At 53.0% G+C, this 16,605-nt stretch overlaps 1 protein-coding gene across 1 annotated transcript; it reads left to right on the top strand.

Annotated features, from left to right (window-relative positions):
- The first annotated feature begins 3,064 nt into the window (after window positions 1–3,064).
- On the top strand, window positions 3,065–12,907 carry ADGRG5 (adhesion G protein-coupled receptor G5). Its single transcript, XM_063108875.1, has 12 exons — window positions 3,065–3,128; window positions 3,331–3,406; window positions 4,018–4,174; window positions 4,417–4,431; window positions 4,799–4,915; window positions 5,630–5,746; window positions 7,111–7,263; window positions 8,007–8,128; window positions 8,394–8,662; window positions 9,654–9,771; window positions 12,162–12,439; window positions 12,807–12,907. The coding sequence occupies exons 1-12, from the start codon at window positions 3,065–3,067 to the stop codon at window positions 12,905–12,907; spliced, it is 1,587 nt and encodes a 528-aa protein (XP_062964945.1).
- Window positions 12,908–16,605: the final 3,698 nt, after the last annotated feature.

Raw genomic sequence — 16,605 nt, 5'->3', positions numbered from 1 at the left:
CTCTTTGAGTTCTAGCCCCTTCCACAGTGGCAGACTGCTGTTGCTTCTTACTTGGTGCAAGGTTTTTGGTAGAGTCACTAGATTCTTGGTTCTCTTGCTCTAGCTTCAGTCTTAGTATTAAGCCTGAGCCCCAGGAGTGGGGCTTTCTCAGCATTTCTGTGTCTCCTCCAGTTTCCGACAACCTCTGCCTCCTATTCAGTGCAGGTACTAGAGTGCAGGCAGGCTTCCTATTCTCCACCTCTGTAGGAGCAAAACTCTGCCTTACTGGTGGGGGGATGTTGAGTGTGAGTGAGGTTCCTGCTCTTCTCCCAGCAGCAGCAGCAGACCTCTGCTTTGAATCAGAGCAGGATCCTGGGCACTAGTGGGTTTCCTGCTCCTTGTTAGTGCCTGATGGCTTTTGCTTAGAATCAGTGCAGGCTGGGGGTGGGAGGGTCTTCTACTTCTCCACCAGGGGCAGTAGACATTTGCCTGGTAGCAAGCAGGTCAGGAACCTGAGGAATGAGGGTCTCACATCAGAGCAAAGCAGGGTGCAGGTATCTATCTTTCAACAGCAGCCAATCACCACTTTGTACTCCTGTAGGGCCCAGAGCCCATATAGTCTTCTCCAGGTACTCTTACTCCACCCATAGACCTTGGCAGGTCCTGCATGCCTATGTCACCATGGGGCACCACTCAGGTCCTGTCCCACTCCCAGTCATTCTCATGAACGCCCAGTGGAGGACTGTGGCAATAAATTATCTAGTGAGTAAGGACTTCCCTTGTGTCCGGGGCTCCCAGGTATTCTAAACTGCCACTGTAGCTCACATTCAGCCATTAAGAATTCATTAAGATGTCAGTCATTTTCTTCTTATCTACTTTTGTGGCAACTACATCTTCTTCCATGCTCTGTCAAAGGTGAAACAGTTGTGTTTTATCTATCAATGGTAATGTGTTTCAATTACCATTAGTTATTAGTTCACTTGGTTTCAAAAGGAGAGAATGGAACTGAGGCCACCAGAGGCAGGAAAGGGGAGGGGGGAGAGAGGCTAGGGAGAAACTGGTAAAGGGCCACAATAAAATGTCTACATCGTGTAACGGTAAAAGCAACAACAGCAAAGAGGAATTAGTTCACTTGGTTACCTGTGACTTCAGCTCTCCAATGGGCTAAAGAAATTGATTTTGTACATTATTTGGCTTTTTCCATTGTCATGATGAAAATGGTGTTCTCTATGGCTCTCTTACATCCTCAGTGGAAGTCAAAATCATTTTAATATGGTTTTTACACAGTTAAAAAAAAAAGTTCCACTCAGCGTTTCTATTATGACTATATAAATTTTACTCCTTATTAAGTCAAGTTGCATAGCAAAATTACATTTTCTTTCTTGTAACCTTGGTTTTCTTGAAATTAATTGCTTCTTTTTATTTTTCATTTGCAAACTTTCTGTAAGATATCTCTCAAAATACTTTTCCACATGCTCAAAACCAGTAGATAATACATAAACTAATAGATAGTCCACATGTTCTCACTTTCCTCCTCCTCCTTTTTTTCTTCAAGACCTCCCTTCTGCATCCTTCTTTTCTCCTGTTCCCTTCTGGACAGGATGTGCCCTAGCCCTGCTGTTCAACCATCAACCTGAGGCTTCTCTTCACATATTTTCTATGATGTGACTTCACCTTTCCTGTGATGGGATTTCTTAAACCCTATGTCTTCTTTCATAATTTGCTCCTTCGTTCTGTTGGAGTACATCCTCCAGCAGCTCCTTGACAAAGGGTGCATGTTTTAACATACCCAGTAATCCTTGGTTGACCATTCATCTTTAAGAGTGGAGCACTAAAATTTTAATTGCTTGGCAGAGCTTGGTGCCTGGTGAAGCTTCACCAGAAAGTTAGGTCTTGGCCATTTCATTGAGGAACACCAAAAGTCAGTGGCTATAGGATATTTTTCTTGGACTGGGCAATTCTTCAGAGAAGAATTTTCTCCTGCCTCGGGGCATAGTCTCGGCTGCTGCAGCCTTCTGGAAGCTGAGTGGAGGAGGAGGTGGGGAGGAGAGTGCTTATTTTCTGTACCAGACTGGCACTCCCTTTTCCCCTCTGATTCTCTATGGCACTCCCTCTCCAGGGAGTGAACTTTGTGTTGGAGTAGCATTGGGAATTTCAGGGTGGTGAGGAAGGTTCCTGGACACCCTGAGTGGCAGAAGAGATCTGAGGACTAAACTGGACATTTTAAAGACTCACAACCAACAATCCTCTGTTTTTAGCCTCGTCCTTCATTCCCACTTCAGAGGTTCCTGATGCCTCCAGCTCTCAAGTGCTTCAAGGTTGTGAGGCTTGAACTAGGTGGCTTCTCCTGGTTCCCTTTCCCTCACAACCCCACACCTCTCCCCACTGCAGGCACATGGGCTCCACTTATTATAGTCTGATAAATTGGTTACAGGTGGCCGCTTGCTTTGTAGCCTCCAGAGTTTTGCTGACATCTCTCATCTCTGCTCTTCTTTCCCATTGTTCTGTCTTTGTGGCTTTGTGCCTATTTTATTTATTCACTCTCATTTCAGTGGGGCTTCAGGGGGTAGATATAAGTTTGCTATATTTAAGCAGATGTTTATCACTTCATTTTAAAACCAAGGAAAATGAGGGCAGAGAGAGAGATTCTTACCAAAGCCTCACGGTGAGTTAATGACAAGGCTGCATGGGGTTACACTTTGCTGGCTCCCAAGCAACTTCTCCCTGGGTGAGGTCAAGGCCCTGGGGGAACCCTCAGAGAGACCATTTTGTGAGAGGGGGACTGTCTCAGGCAGAGCTGCGAATGGCAGCCAACACTCAGTGATCAAGGATTCTGGAGTCACAGAGACTTGGCTTTAGGCACCTTCAAGCAAAGCAAGAGACTTTGCCCTCTGATGCCCTCTGAGCCTCAGTTTCCTCATTTGTGGAATGCAGGAGTAGTGAGGATCAAATAAAATGTTGCATGTCCTACCCTTGGGGTATGCCAGATGCCTAGAAATTGGAGGTCACTCTTTTACCATAATGATGATGCATGCATCTTTTCCAGGACAAGAGCCAGTTCTTGGAGGAGACCTGGGCACAGGGCATGGATTGCTGTGGGGCCCTTTTCCTCTGCCTGTGCCTTCTGGCTTTTCAGAATGGGAAAGCAGGTAAGAGGGCCCATGGCTGTGATATGAAAGGCAGAGGCCTCAGACCAAGGGAGGTTGAAAGAGGGCCACTTAAGCTTCCTGGCGGCAGCAGCATCGGGTAACTAGAAGTCTCAGGCTGGAGATGGAAGGCCCAGAGGCTGTGGGGCCAGAGGGCTACTGAGGATGCAGGCCAAGGGGGAGGTCTGACTCTTGCTCCCCACAGAGACATCAGAAGAACTCCTGCAATGGATGGTGAAAATGGAGGGGACCAAGAGCCGGAGGCTGCCCTCTCCTGCTCAGTGAGTTGGGTGCCCTCCTTGCCTGCCTAGAATCAGCTGTGCCTCCACCCCAACTCTGCACCCTGAATCAGTGGCTCAGCACTGGTGCAGTGTAGACTCTTAACTGTTCATTTATTCAGCACGTGTTTATTGAGCACCTACTGTGTGCCCCTGAGTTTTTTGTTTAGGGGCCCTATTGTCTACCCATGGATGCCATGAAACCAGGTGCAGAATCATGGGTCTCTGGCATTTTCTTGGGAAGGAGCTCTAAAACTCTGGATGGGTTCTCTAGGGTCTGTGACCCAAAGACCAATCAGCTCTAGGAGAGAGACCAATGCTGATGACTGGCCAGGGCTAAGAGCCATGACCAGGAAGTACAGGGACACTTCACTCAGTTGGGGGAGGAGCAGTCAGGAAGGCTTCCTGGACAAGGTGACTGACAAACTGGGACCTGAATAGGAGTTAATCAAGAGACGGGAAAGGGTGGGGTGGGGACATAAGAGTGTGCCAGGGACACTGTGTGTGTGAAGGTCTGGAGTGACAGGGGTGTAGGATGGGGAGACCCTGCCCTCCCAGGCTGTCTAGAGCCTGCTGCCCACCCCCCTCCTGGTTCGGCCCTCTCTGGCCCTCAGGCAGGTTCACATCCTGGAGCAGATGCTGCTGAACACCAGCTTCCAGGGCCACAGCCTGACCTTGCGGACACACACCATCCAGTCTCTGGCCTTCAAGCTGGGATGCGACTTCACTGGCCTCTCACTGAGCAGTGGTATTCTGGAGCGGGTGCCCCAGGTCAGAGCCAGGGGATGGGGGGTGGCCAACTGCCTCTGCCCCAGAAACCTTCCTGGGGTTAAGGTTTGGACTTTCCTCAGGCTCCACTGTCCCTGCTCCCACCTCCAATCCAGGCTCTGCCCTAACTAGCTGCTAGTTGCCTCCTCTTTAGAATGGGGCTGATGTTCCTTGTGTGAATAATGGAAAGGGAGGTGCTTTGTGGCCTCTCCAGGGCAATGTCTTCTTCCTGCTTATGTCTGGAGGTGGGTGGAGAGCAGGTCCCTCGGGAGAAGCAGCCATGGGAGAGGCCAGGGAATCCTGGCTCCTTTTAGGACCCTGGCATGATGCCTGCTGCATGCCTGGTCGGTGCTGGGCGCTGGGTGCGAGAGGGCTCCATCCCCTGGGAGCCCAGTTGGGTGTGGCAAATAACCCCAATTCAAGACTCGGAGGGAAGGCCTGGGATCTTGAGAAGTTTGGGAGGAGGCACAGCCTGGGAGGAGAAGTTTCTGTAGTGGAGGCTCTAAGGAAGGAAACACCCAGGGTGAGGCTGGAGAGGTTTTGTGGGGAGTGGGGCTCAGAGAAGGTGTTTGAGCCGGATCTGCAGGCCTTGGACACCAGGCTCAGCCTGTCTGTGGCTCTCCACAGGCCATGGCCCGGCACGCCATGCAGTTCCCTGCTGAGCTGACCCAGGATGCCTGCAGGACCCGTCCCAGGGAGCTGCGGCTCATCTGCGTCTATTTCGTCACCACCGACTTTTTCCAGGTCAGTGTGATGGCAGGCCAAGGAGGTGGGTGCCGGTCCCTTCCTGGTGGCACTGCAGGCATCCATGCCACTGCCCGGCCTCTGGATGGGGGTCAGTACCAAGTGGAACAGGCCCACTGTGCAATTTGAGTCAGCCACTGCCCCTCTGTGGACCTCAGTTTCCCTACTAGCTTTAGCTGAATGGTAGGGAGGCACAATTGCAATCTGCAAGTGAGACTTAAGAAAACTACTATGTGCCTGTCCCTAGGAGGCAGGAGATGACAAGAAGGCACAAGGTCTCTGCCCTCAGAGAACTCTCTATCTTGACACTTAGCCCAGGACCTTAGAGATTTAATGTGAGTGCAAGGTTGATTACAGCCATAGGGATACAGAGAGCTGGATGAAGGGTGGGGTGTTCCCTGTGGGCAGTCCAGGAGGGCTTCTGGAGAAGGTGCCTTTCAACCTTGGCTTTGAAAGAGAGTTAGGATAGTGGCGAGGGGGAGGGTGTGCAGCTGGAATGCATTAAATGATGGGAGGTGGAGCCGGGGCTGTCAGGAGAACAGCTTTCCAGGTGGAGGCGACAGCATACACAAAGGCTGGGAGGTGGCCCACGCAGTGCACGTGAAGGGCGTGCTGTGTTCTCATCAGGGGCAAGGGGCTGGGAAGGAGGGCTCAGAGCACATCCAGGGTCTCCCACGTCCCCTTCATTCAGCCTGTCTTCTGCTGCACTTCCAGGACGATGACAACTCATCTCTGCTCAATAACCATGTCCTGGGGGCCCAGCTGAGCCACGGACACGTGAACAACCTCAGGGAGCCGGTCAACATCAGCTTCTGGCACAACCAAAGCCTGGTACTGCCGGGTGTGCCCCATTTCCACCCCACCCTTGCCCCTCTGGGCTCTCCTGTTGAACATTGATTTGACCAAACCCAAACCCGTGGAACCATCTTGGAAACAAAATGTTTTAAATTCATCACAGTTTGAAAACTCCTGCCAAAGAAATGAGAGAGAAGCTTTTACTCACTGCATTAGTTAGGATTCTTTCAGTTGCAAGTGACAGAAGATCAACTCAATACAGTTTACACACAAAAGGATATTTATTGGCTCACATAAGTGAAATGTTCAGTGGTATCCAGCTTCAGGCATGGCTGGATCCAGGGGCTGAGACTGTGCCATTATGGCTCAGTCTCTCTTCGTCTCTCGGCAGCAGTTTCCTACCTTGGCTTTCCATTTTGTAGCAAGATGAAGGCTGAAGTGCAAGACTTCCTTCCCCGTTTCCCAACAGGCTCTTCCTCGCCAGTGCAAATCAGGGTCCCAGGTTCAGCTGGGTCACATGTCCATCCCTGAACTGGTCACTGTGACCAGGGGGATGGAATGTATGGATTGGCCAGGCCTGGTCACGTGGCCCAGGGACTGGGGTGGAGAAATGAGCCCTGAAGGAAGTGCAGGTTCTGATACCAGAACAAGGGTGGGCATGAGCCCCAGTGCCTCTGCCTCCCCTTTCCTAGCATTCCTGAAAAGCCTAGAGCCTCTGCTTTCTGGCCGCATCCTCCCTTCAGCCTCATTAGGACTGCTCCACCAGCCTTTCCTTTCATCCCTTCAGGCTTTGCCACTGCAGTTCCTGCCAGCTGGGATGCCCTTGCTCCACTTTGGTTGAAATCTAACAAGTCCTCTGAGGCCTCAGTGCCCTGATCTCCCTGTCCCTCCTTGGGACACCTCTGCCCGTTCCTCCATGGTTTTCTGTGGCACTGCCTGTGTCATTTCCTTCCCACCATCCCCATGGCTTGGTGTCAGGGTCATCTGTGGATGAGTCTCTCTCTCCCCAGCTGGGTGTGGGTCTGGACCATCATTCCACAGGGAGAGGAGAGGAAGGGAATAGCTGCTTATAAGGCACCTACTGTATAAAAGGCCAGAGCTAGGCACTCAAAATTCCACATTGCCTTTAATGTTTCTGCCTTGGGTATAAATGACCCCATTTTGCAGGTGAGTAAACTGAGGCTCAGAAAAGCTTGGTGACTTGCTTAGGTCACTTTTAGAGTTCATGGTGGAAGTGGGGCTGGAATCTGGTTCTGGCTGATGCCAAAGCCCAGCCAGTGCTTGGTAAAATATTGACAAGTGTGCAGTTGGGTCACCTTTGGTCCCCATGACTCCCAGACCCTGATCTTTGGCCTCATCCCTGTGTCCTGCACCCCCTTGACCCCAGCATCTCCCCTCAGGAAGGCTACACAATGACCTGTGTCTTCTGGAAGGAGGGAGCCAGCAAGCACTACTGGGGGACCTGGAGCCCTGAAGGCTGTCACACAGAACAACCCTCACCTTCCCAGGTGCTCTGCCGCTGTGACCACCTCACCTATTTTGCTGTTCTCATGGTACGTGTGCATCCGGCCTGTGTGTAGGGGGGGTCAGAGCTGCAGACAGCCCCATGCCTTTTGCAGAGGAGCAAGGCAAATGCTGGTGCAAGGGACAGAAAATCCAACTCAAATGGGCTTAAGAAAAAGAAAGAAAGCGAGCGAGAGAGAGTGAGACAGAGAGAGAGAGAAAGCAAGAGAGAGAAACTAATTGGCTTATGTTCAGGCGTGGCTTGATCTAGGGGCTGAATATCACTAAGACCGGACTCTATCTCTGTCCCTCACCTGTGCTTGTTCTGGGCTGGCTCAGCCCTCAGACAGGGTTAATAGCATGGCTATTAGCAGTTCCTGGCTCGTGCCCTGCTAGCTCTCAGTCCAGTGGAATGAGAGCTTCTCTTACCGAATTCTGCCAGACAAATTCATGGGATTTGTCCTACTGTATGTCATGTGCTCATCCCTGAACCAATCACTATGGGTGGGAGGAGGGAGGGCTCTGATAGGCCAGACCTGGTACACCTGTCTGTCCACTGTGGGTGAATTATTGGCATAGAGAGTGGGGGAGGGGAGGTTCTCATAGAGGAAGAGGAGCCAGGAGATGTTGCGGGGAAAAGTCACCTCCTCTGCTACGGCCTTGTTCAAGCCAGGACTATGGTGGGGCTTGTGGGGAAGGGGACTTGGAGCTGAGGTCTCAGGAGGTCCCTCCAACTGAGCCTGAGAAGGGCATTTCCATGCGTCTGGCCTCCAGCCCCCGTTCCCTCCCACAGCAAATATCTCCAGCCCCAGTCCCTGCAGAGTTGCTGGTGCCTCTCACGTACATCTCCCTGGTGGGCTGCAGCATCTCCATCGTGGCCTCGCTGCTCACCGTCCTGCTGCACTTCCTTGCCAGGTATTCCCCTGCTGCAGTGCCATGCCTGCCCATCCCATTGCTGCTCAGCACCCTCCTTCTTTCCCACTTGATGCCCTAGAGGAGGGTGGGCTTCCTCAGAGGGCAGGGGCTGGGAGGCAAGAGACCATCCTCACGGTGTGGCTGCTAATAGATCCCTGCATCCTCTTGACCTCAGTTTCCCCATCATTGTGCATCTATGAGCCCAGGGGTTGGCACTGCTGGGGTGATGTCCCCGGGCCAAGGAGGTTCATGCTCCCACCCACAGGAAGCAGAGTGACTCCATGACACGCATCCACATGAACCTGCACGCCTCCGTGCTGCTCCTGAATATCTCCTTCCTACTGAGCCCTGTGCTGGCCATGTCCCCTGTGCTGGGGTCAGCGTGCACAGCACTGGCCGCCACCCTACACTATGCGCTGCTCAGCTCCCTCACCTGGATGGCCATTGAAGGTTTCAACCTCTACCTCCTCCTGGGGCGCGTCTACAACATCTACATCCGCAGATATGTGCTCAAGCTCTGCGCGCTGGGCTGGGGTAAGCACGGCCCCCTCCCCCTCCTCCTGAGGCCTCCAGCCTGGCAGGGCATGGACCCCTCCTGTCTTCTCTTCCTCCTCCTCCTCATCATAGTGACCACTGTGTGACCACCAGCCATCATACCTGTCAACACCCACCACCACTCTACACAGTAGTCCCCTCCTATCTGTGGGGGACACATTCCAAGACCCCCAGTGGATGCCTGAATCCGCAGATAGTACCCAACCCTCTATACTAGTACACTGTGTTTTTCCCTGTACATACATACCTATGATAAAGTTTAATTTATAAATTAAGCACAGTGAGAGATTAACAGCAATGAGTAATAATAAAATAAAACAATTATAATAATATACTGTAATGGAAGTTATGTGAATGGGGTCTTTCTCACTCTCAAAATATCTTACTGTACTGCACTCACCTATTTTTGGACCATGGTTGACTGCAGGTAACTGAAACTACGGAAAGCGAAACCACAGATAAGAGAGAGACTGCTGTGTACCGCTGTTCTCATCGCGTTTCCACCACCAACAGCACCTCCACTTCCACCTCCACACCTGTCACCACCTGCACCTCCAACACCACTTTCACCACCTCCATCATCACCACCGTCCTCATTCTCACCTTTGCCACCATCTGTCACCACCACTAGTGCAACCTCTGTCACCATCCTAGCCCCTTTCTCTATTATCTCTGCTTCCTCACCCCAGCCCTCTCTCCTATTAGCTCCCCGCCACCACCTCCCCAGTGTGACCACTACTGCTGCCACCACCATTCCACCCTACAGCTGTCACTAATGTCATCTTGGAGAAGAGCCTCCTCCAGGACTGCCAAGCTCATTGCTCTGAAGCTGTTCCACATGCCAGGGCTGGAGACTCAGAAGGTCTCCTTTCTCCGTCTTCCTTGCCCAGTAGAATTCTGTTTTAGCAGCCCCAGGGACCAAGGGCCAGCCCCTCCCCAAAGTCTCCTGAGCTTTTGTCCCGCCCCGCAGGGGTCCCAGCCCTCCTGGTGCTGTTCCTTCTCACTGTCAAGAGCTCAGTGTATGGACCCCGTGTGATCTCCCTCTCCGACAGCCAGGAAAATGGCACAGGCTTCCAGAACATGTCCGTGTGAGTGCACTCAGGGCTGTGGTGGGATCCCTGCCTCTGGCAGAAGGGCTGCATGGGTCGAGGGCTCTAAACCAGGTATCTTGTAGGCAGGCCACTGGCTGTGGAGCAGAGGGAGCTGTGGCCTAGATGAGGGAGCTTTTCAGGGGGCTTTGCCCCATCCCTTCTCTGGATACGAAGGTCTCCTGCAGGGGCAGACTTGGGTTCTATGCCGTCTCACTCTAGGATGCCTTCGGGCAGCCTCCAGCAATGGCTCATTGGCCTCCAAGGCCAGGGCAGCCAGGCCTCCTGCCTCCTGGCAGTACACGGCCTAGCCGCCCTCCAGCTCCCAGCCCTGCTGGTCTAGCTTGGCCTGCGCCTGCCTCTGTTCCCCCTTCAGACCACCTCGCTTCTCTTGCTCTGGCTCCGGCTCCTCCTGATGTGCACCGGGCACATGACTGCCAGGTGCCTCAAGAGGCAAGGAGGGGCAGCAGGGGTGGCTTCAGGGGGTCTGGGGGACAGACTCTGCTACTTTTATAGCCCCTGCTACCTCTCTCCCTGTGCCCTCAGACATGAAGCTTTTTATCATTATGAAACATTTCTACCAGCCAAACATAGAGTAGCATAAGAAACCCCTGCAGACCTGTCACCAGCAGGTGGCTGTGGAACCTTCTTCTTTCTTCCTTGGCTGACACAGCTCAGGATCTTTGAGGGCTGCCTCTGTGGCAGGTCTTGGGTTTTCACCCGCTTAACCCTCACAATAAGGTCCTATTGTCAGCCCTATTTTACAGTTAGGGCAACTGAGGCACAGACAGCTTAAGAACCCTGCAGTCAATGTAGAGCAGGCAGGCTGGCTCTAGAGCCTGTCCCCCAACCACTGCCCTACCCCTCCCAGCCATTGAGTGACGGCTGCTCTCACTGTGAGGGTCGGGCTGGTGTCTCAGAGGACGTGTGCCTCAGGACTCTTTAAAGATGTATTTTATTATAAAATACATGATGTGGACAGAAGAGCTGAAGTGACACGTCCACAAGACAGTAGGCACATTAAAGCATGTACGTCAGAGAACTCCCAGCCCAAGAACGAGCTTCTCCCTGAGTCTTCCTCTTTCTCCCCTCTCCCCTTAGGAAACTATTACTCTGGATTCTGTGATTTACTCTCTGACATTTAAAAAATTGCTTACTGCATATATATGCATCCCTAAACACAAGCAACAATTAAAAAAACCAAAAAGCCCTTGAAAATAATTCAGATATCCACTGATGGGACACTGGATTAATAAATCATGATAGAACCACCACTGCGAGGCTGTTACCTGCAGTGAAAATGAATGATCCACAACTGTATTCATCAACTGGGATGAATCCCAAAAGTAATGTTCGAGGACGCTTGTGACTGCAGTGGCAGGAGCCCACTGTGGGAATGTGAGCAGGTGATTGTGACAGTTAGGGGCACAGGGCCTGGGCTCAGGCTATGAGGCTTCAAGTCCCACCTTTGCTTCTTACTAATGTGTGTTCCTGAGCCAGCACCTCAAGTTTCCTCATCTGTAGGATGGGGACGATTGTGTATCTGCTCATGGGTTCACCATGAGGATTGCACAGTATAACCCATGTAAAGCATGTGACAGTGTCCAATGGGTGAAAGGCAGCACCTGTCTTGAAGGTGTCCTGGGGAGGCAAAGGTGGCAAGGCCTCAGGGAGGGCCTGGGACCAGGGCTGGGCCCATCAGCCTTCTCCGGCTGTGTGCTTGGTCCCTGCTGGAGTTTCCCTGCATCTCTGTCTGCTCTGCAGCTCGTGCATGGGGGGCACCCCTCCACCAAGCCATGAGTTAGCAGATCATCCACTGCTCGGGGGAGGGCTTGTTGGCCCAGTCTAGGTGGGGAGGGGTGCTAGGGTGGGTCGTCCTGTTGCACAAGATGGTGATAAGATGTTGACAAGATAGTGACAACCACATGAGGGGGTAGAAGGGGAAGTTTCCAGGAAAGAGGGCCCCAGGCCAATAATCCAATAGAATATTGTACAAGTTAGTGCTGGGCTGGTGTGGGGGAAGCGTTAGACAGATGAGGAAGCGGAGACAGGAAGAGTTTTCAGGTGGGTAAGGGCATGGAGGCATGAGAGGCACCACTGTGGCTGCAAAGGTGGGCAGAAAGGGGACAGAGGTGGCAGGTGGGTCCCATTGTGGTGGCCTGACTGGAAAGCCTGGCAAGGGGATTTATCATTTATATGGTCAGGCAAGAAACAATGGGATCTGGGGAGTGGAAGAAGCCGTGGGGGAAAAAAAAGAAGAAGAAGAAACAATGGGGTCTGAGCCAGGAGACCAGGCCAAGTTTAAGAAGCATTCCAGAAGCCTGGGTGACTCCGGCCTGCCTGCCAGCCTTGGAGCCACACCGATCCTGACGCCTCCCCATCCCCTGCAGATGCTGGGTGCGGAGCCCTGTGGTGCACAATGTCCTTGTCATGGGCTATGGTGGCCTCACGTCCCTTTTCAACCTGGTGGTGCTGGCCTGGGCGCTGAGGGCTCTGCGTAGGCTGCGGGCACGGGAGAAGGTGCCAGGCGCCCGGGCCTGCCGGGACACTGTCACTGTGCTGGGCCTCACTGTGCTGCTGGGCACCACCTGGGCCTTGGCCTTCTTCTCCTTCGGCATCTTCCTGCTGCCCCAGCTCTTCCTCTTCACCATCTTCAACTCGCTGTACGGTAGGGCCTGGGGCCGGCCTGGAGGAAGCCCCAGGGCATGTGCAAGGCCAGTAGGATGTTCACTGCCAAAGGGCTTCAGGGCCAGGGAGTGAGTGGGGGGTGAAATCCAGGCCAGGGCTCCACTTGCCAAACTGGCAGGGGGCTACATCCACCCAGAGGAAGGGGTGCTGCCTTCTAATTTGCACAAGGAGGCCTATGGGCCAGCTAGGATCCCCTAGCTCCTAGGCTGTGCCCCTGCTGGCCTCAATAGCAAGGAACTCATGGGCCCCAGGAAGACCCAGCCTACCCCAGCCAAAGAGGTGCCTGGCTTCTGGGTGAGGCCCATGCTGCTCCCTGATGCTCCCACCAACCAGCCTTTTGTTTGCAGGTTTCTTCCTCTTCCTGTGGTTCTGCTCGCAGAAGAACCGCTCAGAGGCCCAGGCGGTGGCAGAGATGGAGGCCTTCAGCTCCTCCCAGATGATGCAGTAGTCTGGGCCTTCTGGCCTGGAACCCCCTCAAGCCTCTCTGGCCACCTGCAGCCTGAGGCCCTAGCTCCCACCAGAGAAGGCGGAGGACTGCTGCTGGACACCAGAGGCCATCATGCACCCCAGAGAGACTTTTCTACCTCCATGGCCTTCCCCAGCACAGAGGCCGGGGTGTTATTCTGCCTCCTTGTGATGTCCTTCTCTGGGGCAGGTCCAAACCCACCTGGATGCAGCGAACTTTATCTTGGTGCCTGGGCTCAGCACTGGCCTGGGGAGTCAGGAGGCCATGTTTCAAGACCTGGCTCTGAGTTACACTGTATGACCTTGGACCTGTAATTTCTCGCTGACCCTGGGTTTCCACATCTGTGACATGGGGGCAAGTGGCTCTGGTCCTGCCTAACCCAGGAGCTTTGTGAAGATTGAATAAGACTAAGAAGGAAGAGTGTCAAGGTGGGGTGGGAATTCCTGTGACCTCCACCTGCCTGCTGCGGGCAGGATCTCAACCAGTCTGCCCTGGAAGCACCTGCTTGGCCCTGGCACTTTCCTTCTGGGGAGGGACAAATGGCATACAAGCGTGGGGCCCCCAGCCAGTGTCTGATATCTCACCAGCCTATGCCTCAGACCTCTTTTCCTCTATCTCCCCAAATTATGATGACTCCAACTCCAAGCCCACCCTTTCCCCAAATCAGGAAGTCCAGTCCTGCCCAGAGGCTCCATATCCACCACCATCACCTCCACCACCTCCACCTCCAAAACCATCGCCATCACTTCCACCACCATCACCTCTACCACCTCCACCTCCAATACCATCACCTCCACCACCTCCACCTCCAATACCATCACCTCCACCACCTTCACCACTACCATCACCCCTTCACCTCCACCTCCAACACCACCATCACCCAAAGATCAAGAAGTCCAGTTCTTCCCAGAGGCCCCTCCTCCTATGCTCTCAAGACCCCCATAGGCCATCTAGACCAGCAGCAGAACCCATAGGCCTTCCTTGGAGTTGGAGGGCAATGCCTCTTTCCCCTCCAGCTGAGCCAGCTGGGCCCCAATGACCCAGACATTTGATGATTGGCCAGGATTGAATTTCCCCTGGTAGGTGTGAGGGCGTGGGTTCTAAATTCCAAGCTCAGGCCTCAGTTGCAGAGTAACCACTGCCATAGACCTATCTGTCAGGCCACATGGGAGACTATGCTCATGAAACCGGTGCTTTTCCCAAGAAAGACACTAGGGGGCACTGTGGACCAGTGCCCAGAGGCAATGGGCTCCACAGCTGCCTCTGCAAATTCTGCAGTGGCTGGTCTGTGGACAACATGCACCGGCTGGAGTGGCACCCCCGTACCTCCAAGACTACACCTTCTGAGAGTGCTAGTCCTGTTTGCACAGCCATTTGTCTCTTTTCCCAATGCAGCTGCCTCCTGTCGCTCCTGGGTGTTTGTGCCCCAGATATATGTGGCACCAGAGCATCTGGCTGGAGTAGACTCTCAGGACCCAGCCCCAGGCCATCATGTGATCTGATGACCTTGAATGTCATAGGGAAGGAATTGGAGCAGGATTTCCCCCTAGGGAAAAGTTCTCCTGGGGGGATTTTCTGTCTTTCTCTACATTTCTGGATGCAAATAGCTCTTTACCAGGTGGTGAATGGTACAGGCTCTGGAGCCAGACTGCCTGGGCTCAAAGGCCAGCCCTGTCACTTGCCAGATGTGTGACTGTGGACAAGTCACTCAATCTCTCTGTGACTTAGTTTTCCTATCTGTAAAGCAGGCTCAGTAGAGTAACTATTTTGAAGATTAAATAAAAGAATCCATATAAAGAGGCTTGAAACAGAGTAAATGCTCAATAAATGGTTATTCTTGTTATTATTAGCATTTTTCCTGTTATTATTATCAGTAGCCAACCTGTCTAAGCCCCTGGCCCAGGTCTTCCCAACCTTATAGGCCCAACTCCTCCTTAGGTACATTCTACCACTTCCTCCGACTTTCACCAGAGGGGCCTCTGCTCCAGCCTTGCTGGCCTTCTGCCCTTCTAGGAATATTCTCTATGTAGTACAGTCTCCGGACTGTCACCACATGTTCTCCCACCTCCCTAATCCCCAGGCCTCTGATCTATTTAAATTCCTAGAGGTCACATATCATGTCTTCCATGAAACCTCCCCAATTGCCCCATAGAGAAGGCCTCTTTCCCACTCTGACTCCAGGCACAGCACCACACCCTACCCATCAGGGTGATGTGAGTGCCCACTCAAGCTTCCCTGGTTTAGCCCAGCCCTGAGTTGTACCAGACTCTTCATGCCTTGGGATGGGTCCCTGTGCTGATAAGGGTGCCAAGGGACCACGGGACCCTCTGGCCGTTCTCGGGCAGCTCAATGGAGAGGTGACCCAGGCTCCCGCTGTGGCTGGGTCCCCAGTGAGGCAGTCTTGCCTGAGACCCGCTTAGTCCAGAACCTGGCCTCTTAGACCCCACCAAGCTCAGGGCTACCGATGGGAGGATGTGGCCACAGTGACACGAGATGAGTCTGGCAGTTTCAGGAAGTAACCCCAAGTTTGTGGCCCCAAGCCCCACTGGGGTCTAGGCTTTGGGCAGGGACCACTTCCTGGAAATGCCTCCCCAGGGTGTGGGGGCAGGGCCTGAGGGAGATGATGTGGAGGCAGTCTGGCCTCCTCCCTGTTGATTCCCAGCAGAGTCCTGGCCTAGACCAGACTGGGCACTGGGGTCAGCTCTTTGGGGCTTCCAGACTAGGGGAGAAAATGGAATGGGGTGGAGTCTGGGAGCCACTGTTCAGAGCCAAGTACTCTAAGGAGGCAATTGGTAAATGGACGTCAAGGAAATGCTAGAGGGGCCACAGATTAAGAGGTTTCTGTGTTGTTTAGTTACTGTTATTTCAGAAAGGTGTGTGTTAGGGGTGTTGTTGAAAGTAAGGGGTTGTTGTCAGATGAAATACAGGATGCCCAGTTTTGGAGACATACTAAAAAATTATTCGTTGTTTATCTGAAATTCAAATTTAGCTTGGTGTCCCATATATTGATTTATCTATTTTTATCTTTGTTAAATCGGCAATGCTAATTGAAAAGAGCATTGGCTCAAGAGTCTGGGGTGTGGACTCTATCCTTCAAATCAACCCAGCTTCATGAGTGAGCCCCACTAATAGACAGCCAACTCAACTTGAGGCTTCTCCCTGCATTCTGATTGCCAGCCAAGGCCACCACCAGATACCCCAAGGGTTCTGCCTTGGGGCGCCCCCACCCCGATATCAGCTCTGGCCCTGACCTAGCCTCTATCCCCTGCTGAGCCTCCTCACAGACCTCCCTGCCTCCTCCAGATCCAGGTCCAACTTCATCCAGAAGCCAGAGAGAACTTTCCACCCTGAAGCCTGACGTGTCCTCCCTGGCTGAAACCCTTCCATGCCCTCCCCCTCCTCATTGCCTAACTCCCCACGGGAGCTTGAAAGGCCCAGGGGGTCAGGCCTGTGCCCCTCTCCAGCCCATCTCCCACCACTCCTTCCTCATCCTCCTCCATCCTGCCACACTGAATTACTTTCAGTTTCCCGAATAGGTTCTTTCTCACCTTCGGGCTGCTTTCTTTGTCTGGAATGCTCTCTGCCCTCCCTGTGTGCTTTTCATTTGTGGAGCAATGATGACACCCATGAAAGTCTCAGCTTGCACATCCTCATGCCTCTCAAGGCTGAACTAGGAAGTG

This window comes from Cynocephalus volans, chromosome 10, assembly GCF_027409185.1.
Source record: "Cynocephalus volans isolate mCynVol1 chromosome 10, mCynVol1.pri, whole genome shotgun sequence".
Lineage (NCBI taxonomy): Eukaryota > Metazoa > Chordata > Mammalia > Dermoptera > Cynocephalidae > Cynocephalus > Cynocephalus volans.
Note: the sequence above shows the minus strand (reverse complement) of the source record. Positions and strands in the feature narration are given on the sequence as shown.

Excerpts from the sequence above, each read along its gene's own strand:
- ADGRG5 (XM_063108875.1), top strand. The coding sequence starts at position 3,065 with ATGGATTGCTGTGGGGCCCTTTTCCTCTGCCTGTGCCTTCTGGCTTTT. Across the intron at positions 3,129-3,330 it reads TTTTCAGAATGGGAAAGCAG|AGACATCAGAAGAACTCCTG; the intron begins GTAAGAGGGCCC and ends TGCTCCCCACAG. Across the intron at positions 7,264-8,006 it reads CCTATTTTGCTGTTCTCATG|CAAATATCTCCAGCCCCAGT; the intron begins GTACGTGTGCAT and ends TCCCTCCCACAG.